The 9,998-nt window shown below is 36.7% G+C and overlaps 1 protein-coding gene across 4 annotated transcripts in view; it reads left to right on the top strand.

Annotated features, from left to right (window-relative positions):
* The window catches only part of LOC107714565 (glutamate receptor-interacting protein 2-like), a 44,807-nt gene that overhangs the window by 27,896 nt on the left and 6,913 nt on the right, over positions 1-9,998 (top strand). For 2 of the 4 annotated variants that reach the window (XM_016520434.1, XM_016520433.1), the window contains exons 12-23: positions 1,329-1,515; positions 2,877-3,022; positions 3,128-3,208; positions 3,365-3,428; positions 3,518-3,663; positions 3,768-3,912; positions 4,112-4,251; positions 4,372-4,563; positions 6,244-6,394; positions 8,313-8,433; positions 9,269-9,436; positions 9,512-9,658. In XM_016520434.1, the coding sequence (XP_016375920.1) occupies positions 1,329-1,515; positions 2,877-3,022; positions 3,128-3,208; positions 3,365-3,428; positions 3,518-3,663; positions 3,768-3,912; positions 4,112-4,251; positions 4,372-4,563; positions 6,244-6,394; positions 8,313-8,433; positions 9,269-9,436; positions 9,512-9,658 (1,688 nt within the window). Of the gene's footprint in view, positions 1-1,328; positions 1,516-2,876; positions 3,023-3,127; positions 3,209-3,364; positions 3,429-3,517; positions 3,664-3,767; positions 3,913-4,111; positions 4,252-4,371; positions 4,564-6,243; positions 6,395-8,023; positions 8,434-9,268; positions 9,437-9,511; positions 9,659-9,998 lie in introns of those variants that run through there. The other 2 variants (XM_016520437.1, XM_016520436.1) reach the window with 2 other exon arrangements.

Raw genomic sequence — 9,998 nt, forward strand, 5'->3', positions numbered from 1 at the left:
TAACGTCATTATTAACTGATATTTACTTTGAAAGGTGAAGCTCGCGGTTATGGTAAGGGGTGTTACATTTCCGACGCGTGCTTGTGGTGTTTGGCCAATCACAATGCACTGGGTCAGTTGGCCAATCAGAGCAGACTGCGCTTGTCGGAAGGAGGGACTTTGTAGAAAACGAAGCGTTTGAGAGAGGCGGGGCATAGAGGACCTACAATAATGTACAGTATTTGAAAAATAATGTGTTTTTTGAACATTAAAGCATGTCAACATATTCTGTTACACCAAATACACAAAATAATGATCTTTAAAAAAGCATCATATGACCCCTTTAAGTCAGAGAGATGAAGCAACTAAATTAATTATAATTAAAATACGCCCCTTATAAGACATATTTGGGGCCAACCACTTCCATTTAGCTAAACAACCTTTACGTTTTTAAACAACTCCATCCCAGTTGTTCTTTAACATGATATAATTTCCTAAAAAAACACCTACGTATTTAAAACCTTCCCTATTCCAACGTAAACCTTCAGGAAATCTTAGCCTCCCACTCACCCACTTTCCACACCCTAAAGCTTCACTTTTGTTCCAATTTACTCTAGCAGAGGATAAAACTTTAAAATCCTCAAGTAACCTTAATAAAATCTCTATATCTTTTTGATTATTGAGCATAACAATCACATCATAAATGAACATTACAGTTAAAACCAGGTATATGCACACCATTCAAATTAAATCTTATCTGCTGCAATAGAGGTTCAGTGGCTATTGAGTAGAGCATTCCCGACAAAGAACACCCTTGTCTGACACCTCTACCAACCTTGAAAGGAGTGCATAAGCCACCGTTCACTTTCAGCAGACTCTCAACATCAGTGTACAGGACTCTGATCTTACTCACAAACGTAAATTTTTTTTTAAACCATGATTAAAGCAGCACTATGTAACTTTTTCTGTGTTCAAAATGTACAAAATGTATATAATGAGCGAGTACATCATGAATTCATCTTCCAAACTTTGTTTTTGTCTTATTCCGAATCACTACATTACACTTATAATAAGTACTTATATTTGGACTATTGTAGCCTGGTCGGGTCGTCACCGCTGCGGAGTAACACATACCTGCGTGAATCGCCATAGACATAAACTTAGAGAAGTAGCTCCGGTTGGAATGTTCTTCCGCGGGATGTGTGCAGTTCTGTTTATTAACTAGCTACTAGAGCGCCAAAAGTTACATAGTGCTGCTTTAAGGGTTTTTAGCTCCACTTTGCATTATTGTATGTCAAATAATGATTGAATTTGATTAAATATTAAACATATGAAACATTCTCTCTCAGTGTCTCTGGCGACGAGTACAGTGGGCGCCGGAGGTCAGGTGGTGCATATAGAAACCAGTGAGGTGCTTCTGAGAGGAGATCCTCTTTCTGGATTCGGCCTGCAGTTACAGGGGGGAGTGTTTGCTACAGAACCGCTGTCAGCGCCTGCCTGTGTTCGCTTTATAGAGCCTGACACACCTGCTGAAAGGTGAGAGGACGCCGCTGCTCCGAGCTGTCAAACTGTAGACGTGATGCATGCCGAAGCCATTGTCTAGTGCATTTAGAGCCTGTGGAGAGATGTATGTACATGTACACACACACACACACACACACACACACACATGTCTGGTTTGCTATCCTTGTGGGGACTCTCCATAGGCGTAATGGTTTTTCTACTGTACAGACCATATTTTCTATCGCCCTACACCAACCCTACACCTAAACCTACCCCTTACAGGAAACTTTTAGCATTTTTACATTCTCAAAAAACTTAATTGTGTGATTTATTAGCTTGTTTACCCGTGGGCTGAAAAAAAAGATTTCACGCAAGAGCCTTACAGCATGAGAGAAAGCTGAGACGCTGATTTGGCCCAGTACCAAGATCACCTGTGACAGCTTGCTTCAGGATTTTAGACGTTTACTGCGCAGTTGCTATTATTCGGTTGACCTCTCAGTCCCATTTATCAAAATACAAACCAACAACCGGATATAAAACCAAACCACAGATATATTTTGAATCCGTTTATTACAATATCAAGCAATGGATATTTCGATTTCAAATAAATTCTGTTCTTTTGAACTTTCTATTCATCAAAAAATCATAAAACAATGTATCATGGTTTTCACAAAAATATTAAGCAGCACAACTGTTTTCATCATTGATAGTAGTAATAGTAATGGTTGCTGAAAATTCAGCTTTGCATCATTGGACTAAATTACATTTTAAAATATATTGAAATATAAGCGTGATTTTAAATTGTAATAATGTAAAATTGTATTAAATTGTAACAAATAAATGCAGACTTGTTGAGCATAAAAGAATGAAATCTTTTTTTTCTTCCAAGGAACACTTTTTTTTATTATTATTACGATGATGATGTTTATCTGTCATTCTATCTATCAATCATTCTGTTATCATCATCTTTATATTATTATTATTTCAATTATTGTATAGAGTCTTATAATGTTTTGCAGAATTCAAAAAAAGGTAATTTGCAACTTTTTAACTTGCAATTCGTACTTTTTCTACCTTTATTTTCTATTCTGTGGCAGAAACACAAATCGTAATTCTGAGTTTGTATCTTTAAAAAAAGGTTAGAATTGCTAGAAAAAGTCATAATTGTGAGATAAAATGTCACAATTACCTTTTTTTTTTTTCTTTTCTCAAGTGGTGAAAATAGGCTTCCATCAAAACTATCCTTTTAAACACTAGTGTACATTTGTTTCAATTAAAATGTAACAATCAGTGATAAAATATTCTTAGTCTTACGTTATCTAGTATTTGTTACTATATGTGCGTATGAACGTGTCTGTTTATTTGAACATGTGCCATATATTTTTGCGTTCCAGGTGTGGGGTGTTACAAATTGGAGACAGAATTCTTTCCATTAATGGAATTCCCACTGAGGATGGAACACTGGAAGAGGCCAATCAGCTGCTCCGAGATGCAGCACTGGCCAATAAGGTCATACTGGAGGTGGAGTTTGATGTAGCAGGTACAAAATGTCATTTCAGTCAAAGATCAGTGACTTGATTTTGAATGTGATCTGAACACACAATCTCAGGTTTTTGATGTATATTGCTGTGTGTGTATCTCACAGAATCAGTCATTCCCAGTAGTGGCACATTTCAGGTTAAGTTGCCCAAGAGACGTGGAGTGGAGCTGGGCATTACGATCAGTGGTGAGTGATGACCAAAAGAGGGCGCTGGTGACCTAGAATAGTTTACGGATCAAATGCACCCAGCATTCAATGCTCTCAATATAATATCAAATTTGAGGTGTAATTGTGTTGCAAAATAAAGAAATACATTTACTACAAATAAATTCTAATTTGCAGTGAGCAAGAAGCCAGGAAAACCTTTGATCATCTCTGAGATACAGAGAGGCAGTATTGCACACAGGTAAACCATCAATACAACTATTCATTTGATAAACCTTCTTTGACAAGAAAAACTGATAGATATTGATCTGAAATGGCCTTTTATAATAGAATAGGAACCCTGGAGCCAGGTGATCGTCTGCTGGCTGTTGATAATGTTCGGCTGGATAATTGTGGGATGGATGAGGCCATGATGGTCCTCCAGCAGGCCGAGGGGATGGTCAAACTGCGGATTCAGAAAGACGAAGACAACCTGGGTGAGTGTGTTTTTGTGTGTGTGTGTGTGTACTCTTCAAAAAAAAAAAATGCTGATTCTCATTTGTACTGGGGACATTTTAACTTGTGTATTTGTTTATTGCAGATGAATTAGAGTCGTCCGGTTCAGTCATATTCACAGTAGAGCTCAAGAGACACGGAGGTCCTCTTGGAATCACCATTTCAGGCACTGAAGAGCCCTTCAACCCCATCCTGATCTCCAGCCTGACCCGCAACGGCCTCGCACACAGGTGCACACAAACACTCACCACCTCATCCAGTGTTTCATGCAGCAGTACATGAATAATACATACTCAAACCTGCATGTCTCATAACACACATCTTCTGACATCTTGAGCAGCAGGCTCACATGTGATATCTAGAGGACAGTGTGGGGACTGCAATGCAGTTAGAGTCACCTGACTTTTACATGAGATTTTATGTGTAAAGGACTGGTGCTCTTCATATCGGTGACCGTGTTTTGGCCATCAATAACATGAGCCTCAAGGGAAAACCTCTGAGCGAGGCCATCCACCTGCTGCAGACCGCCGGAGACACGGTTACGCTCAAGATCAAGAAGCGATCTGAACGTAAGTGTCAGAATTTAGACCTGTGTGTGTGCATGCAAACATTTTCGACATGTAATTTAAAGCATCTTTATAAATAATGCATCAGTGCTTGTCCTCCTGACCCACATCTGTCTTTTTCAGCACTTTTGGAGTCAGACAGGGGCAGCCCGTCCAGGACGGCTTCGTGCGCCAGTGACATGGAAGACGATCGCTCAGATTCTCTCAGGCGAGGGAAATACTCTGAACTTCACCGCCTGACCACACCGCCCAGTCTGGATTCAGCCATGGACTCGTGGGATAGTTCGGCCTTAGATGCCGGCTATGGAAGTCAAGGTACAGAAGATGATGACAAACGTAATTGAATGTTAACATGGGCTGAAACTTAAGGTCAGCGAGGGTTAATTAACTCATTTGGACATTAATCAAGTGGGCAAGAGGGTTCAGAAAAGATGACTGTGCCTGGATTGCGATTTGTCCTAAGAGTTTTCTTTTATTGAGGTCAGTGAAGGAGCCTTGGAAAATTAAAGAGATAGTCAGGGTTGCCAGGTCCCAGAAAAATTTTAAACCAAAAACTGACCCAAACCTGCCCAAAAAGAATGAAAACTAGCTCATTTTCCCCCGCATCCAGTCACAGTTTACAGCTGCAGGATTCCCATAAAATACAATATTTTAATTTAATTTATTCTATTTTTTTTTATTATTATTATTTGGATAATTTTAGCTAAACTAGTTTATACGCAGTTTGTGCTTATCTAAATATTCTGTATTTTATACATCATATATATGGAATAAAATTAGATAGAGAGATAAGATAGAGAGAGAGATAAAGAGAACGATAGAGATAGAGAGATAGATAAGATAGAGAGAGAGATAAAGAGAGAGATGGATAGATAGATAGATAAGAGAGAGATAGATAGATAAGAGAGAGAGATAGATAGATAGATAAGAGAGAGATAGATAGATAAGAGAGAGAGATAGATAGATAGATAAGAGAGAGATAGATAGATAAGAGAGAGAGATAGATAGATAGATAGATAAGAGAGAGATAGATAGATAAGAGAGAGAGATAGATAGATAGATAAGAGAGAGATAGATAGATAGATAAGAGAGAGATAGATAGATAGATAGATAGATAGATAAGAGAGAGATAGATAGATAGATAGATAGATAGATAAGAGAGAGATAGATAGATAGATAGATAGATAGATAAGAGAGAGATAGATAGATAGATATATAACAAAGAACAATTTAAGGGGGTCTGAATACTTTCCGTACCCACTGTAAATAGATAGATAGATAGATAAGAGAGAAAGAGACAGATAGATAGATAAAGAGAGATAGATAGATAGATGGATAAGATAAAAAGATAGATAGATAGATAGATAAGAGATAGAGAGATAGATAGATAGGTAGATAGATAGATGCTCTTAATTTTTTTTTACTCTTTCTTTGATTGTAATTGTCTATTTTATATTTTTTGAAGCACTTTGCATAATCAATTGTTTAAAATGCGAGATAGAAATTGTATTTTAGCTATTTTTGTCTTTAAATGCATCTGTTCTTTTACTTCCCCAATTCCTTTAAAAATCTTTTGTCTTCATAAAGGAAATTAAAATTCTGTCTGATATTTTTAGTGACCTTTTGCCAGCCGACGTACATTATAAAAGTATCCAAAAATCCACATCCCACAGTTGTGTAATTTTTTTTCTTTGATGGCATTTTAAAAATATCCTAATTGGCAACACTGAAGATGATTCACCCAAAAATGAAATATAATGTATCCATAACTGTATAACTTCTGTTGAATACAAAAGATTACATTTAGCAGAGTTTCCAAGCAACTTTTTTTATAGTCACTAGATGCTTTCAAGCTCCAAAAGGACCATAAAAGATCCATAAATACAGGACACTATATTCCTTATAGTCGTTATTTCTGGAACATCTTCCCCTTCATCATAGCTCTCAAATCTAACTCATGTTTGAGCATAATCAAACCTAAACCTTTATTTTCAGGTGTCTATATTCATAGGGCGTCTGATTTCACTCTTCATCCCAATGACTGGAGACAGACCAATCACAGGAGCCCGCTGCTCTCCAGAAGACACGCCCACCGGCCTACAATGTATGATGGGAGGCTGGGCGAGGAGGACTGGACATACTCTGGGTGAGAGTTCGTTTAGGGACACAGCTTGATTCTATTGGTACAGTACTTCATCTTTATTATCTTAGAGATACTAGTCAGGAACTAGGAGGTTAAAGAAGCATAACAGCTGATTTCTTTATGAGAAGGACACTTGTGCATAAGAACATTTCTTGCTTGTTTTATAGTTTTGGTTGCTAACACAAAATCATGTGGCTGTTATTCTTTCTCGTGGTTTGTCGATTATTATTTTCCATGTATGTGCACTTAAGAATGAAACATACAGGTGGATCATCAAGAACATGTCCAGGTCATAATTCAAAGACACATTATTTGAATTGTAACTCATTCATACATCACTGTTTAATCATTTGTATTACAAACTACTTTTACTTGCTTCAAAATATAATTTATTTCTATTATTTTGATTTTGGAGTGAACTGTAGCCTGAACATGTTGTCATGCACTGTCTGTAAAATACTGACAATTTTACAAGATTATGATTTTTGGTCTTTTTTTTTTTTTATCATAGCAAATTATGTACTCTTCCGTTCAAAAATTTGGGGTCAGTAAGATTTTTAAAATATGTTATGATCACCAAGTCTGCATTTATTTAATCAAAAATTGAGTAAAAATATTGAACTGTTATTACAATTGTTACAATACATTTAAAAAAAAAAAAAGTAATTTATTCCTGTGATCAAAGCTGAATTTTCAGCATCATTTCTCCAGTGTCACATGATCCTTCAGAAATCATTCTAATAAACTGATTTGCTGCTCAAGAAACATTTCATATTATTGTCAGTGTTGAAAACAGTTGTGCTGCTTCATATTTTTATGGAAATCGATACATTCTTTGATGAATATAAAGTCCAAAAGAACAGCATTTATTTGAAATCGAAATCTTTTGAAACATTGTGAATGACTTTATTGGCACTTTTGATCAATTTAATGCATGTTTGTATAATAAAAGTAAAAATTAAAAAAATGAATACTTAAATACTTTTTGACCCCAAACTTTTGGGTGTATGGTAATGTATATTTATATGTATATAAACTTATTTAAATGAAGTCTTAAACATTACAAAACTGAAGTAACTAAAAGTGACAACAGCAAGTACTAAAAAAATTGTACTTAAATGGAAATTTATGTATGTATGTAAGCGATTAATGTACCGTAATACAGGTAGGGATATGCCGGTATCAAATTTTCATGTTGCGATTAATTGCTAATGCTTTTATTACGGTATACGGTATTATCACGATATTGAAATTAAGTTTTAAAAAAAGTGCTGTCATAATACAGTATAACAGGTTTAATAACTTCGTGCATATTCATTTCCGTGATATATGGCATTACCGAATACCGGCACAAGTCTAAATACAGGTATACATTTTTTTTTACAGTATGAGATTCACACATATTTGTTAAATTAGACAATTTGATGGTGATTATATGTAATTTTGATGATCCAGTGGAAAGTTAATGGCCTTTCTTTGTAAATCCTTTATGGCATACGCTTTTTCTGTTGCGGTTTTAGTTTCTGTGGCTAAACGCTTGTTCAAGATGCACACAGTCTACATACAATACTAGCCTGTTTGCTTCCATAGTCTCTGTATGCTCCTACTCTTCTCTTCTCTATTTTTTCTCAGGTTTTCTGTCTCTCGTCTGCCTTACTAATCATCCGTGGACCACTCGCTGTCATCCGCCCTTGTCTGCTTCTTTTTTATCGCTCATTTTTATCATTTTATCTCCTGAATTAGTGCACGGCCTCTTCAGACACATCAGTGTGTGTTTCTCTTTCTCTAACCGCAGCTGAGAACAGTGCACAGTGACTGTTTCAATCATGCCGTACAGTACAGTTTTATAAAGAGAGAGAGAGCTCCGTTTCCAATAGTACACCTGGCCTTACATTACCCAGGTTGCTTTGCATTGACACAGATCTGTCAGTCCCGCACGCTGTCACAGCCACAACAATACAGATGCTCAGGAGAACTATTGGTCACAAGCTCTTCAGGACCTGGAGACCTGCGGCCAATCGGAAATCCTGCGGGAACTTGAGGTGAATCGACTCTTTATCAACACTTTATATACAGTCTATGTGCTTCGATTGTTAAATCATTATGTTTTGGCTTTCTAGCCACTCCCACTTTGTTACGTAGAGGTGGGCAACATGACCAAAATCTATACCATGATAGAAGTAATTCTCAACAAAAATCTTTACCATGACATGTGATTTGAGCAAAATCTTTACCATGATATGATTTTTTTGTAACCAAAATCTCTACCATGATAAGGATTTTTCAACCAAAATCTTTACCAAGATATGATTTTTTTGTAACCAAAATCTCTACCATGATAAGGATTTTTCAACCAAAATCTTTACCAAGATATAAGGATTTTTTTTAAACCAAAATCTTTACCATGATATACAGTAAGTCATTTTCGACCAAAATCTTTACCAAGATAAATATTTTTTTTTTAACCAAAAGTAATCAGCATATTAGAATGATTTCTGAAGGATCATGTGCCACTGAAGACTGGAGTAATGCTGCTGAAAATTCAGCTTTGCATCACAGGAATAAGTTATATTTTTAAATATATTAAACTAGAAAACATTTATTTTTAATTGTAATATTTCACAATATCACTGTATTTATACTGTTTTACTGTATTATTGATCAAATAAATGCAGCCTTGGGCAGCAGAAGGGCATAAAATAAAAAAAAGTCATTTTTTAACCAAAATCTTTACAACGATACAAGTAACCAAAATCAAAGAGTATTTAAATCTCTTAATAGAACAAGACCGACCGCAAACGTCATCATTCATGTTAGTCCCGCATGTCATTCCAAATGTGGTGCAGTTTGTATTGGAGTGTTATATTTTCTTTGTAGGCTACTATAATGTCAGGCAGCACGCTGAGTTTAGGAGAAGACAGCGAGAAGCAGAATGAAGGCAGGACCAAAACTCTCGCATTGAGCCCAGAGAGGACCTCAGAGAACACCGCTGTACTGGAAGACATGAAGGACACCAGCCCATCAATGCCATTAGAGCTTCATAAGGTAATGTTCACTTTCCCAGCGGTTGAAATCACAACTGAATGCCTGTCAGATCTTCATTGTCTCCCTCTGTCTCAGATCTGTATGCAGAAGGATGTTGACAGCAGGGATTTTGGGTTCAGCGTGTCCGACGGTCTGCTGGAAAAGGGTGTTAACGTGAACATGATCCGTCCGGATGGGCCTGCGGACCAAGCTGGGTTACGCCCATATGACCGTATTCTACAGGTGACGTATTCTACCGACTGACCTTTTCTTAAAGGGATAGTTCACCTCAAAATGGAAAATGTCACTATTTATTCACCTTCATGTCGTCTGTGTTCTAGAAGTTTGAACTGTTCCTTTTACCTTGACAGTTTTTTTTAGGGGGTCAGTAAGATTTTATTTTATTTTTTAAAGAAATCAAGCGTAGCGTTAGTTCTGGCAGGTCACGATAGTCAAGCTCGCATCAGCTGACTCTCAGCTGATCCCCATCTACCTATAGGAATACGACACCTATCTAAGCATTCATATATAAGATCCCTCAGTATTATCAGCAGTTTTCGCATTGCTCAATAGCTAATTACCC

The sequence above is a fragment of the Sinocyclocheilus rhinocerous genome, unplaced genomic scaffold (assembly GCF_001515625.1).
Source record: "Sinocyclocheilus rhinocerous isolate Xijiao unplaced genomic scaffold, SAMN03320098_v1.1 scaffold990, whole genome shotgun sequence".
Lineage (NCBI taxonomy): Eukaryota > Metazoa > Chordata > Actinopteri > Cypriniformes > Cyprinidae > Sinocyclocheilus > Sinocyclocheilus rhinocerous.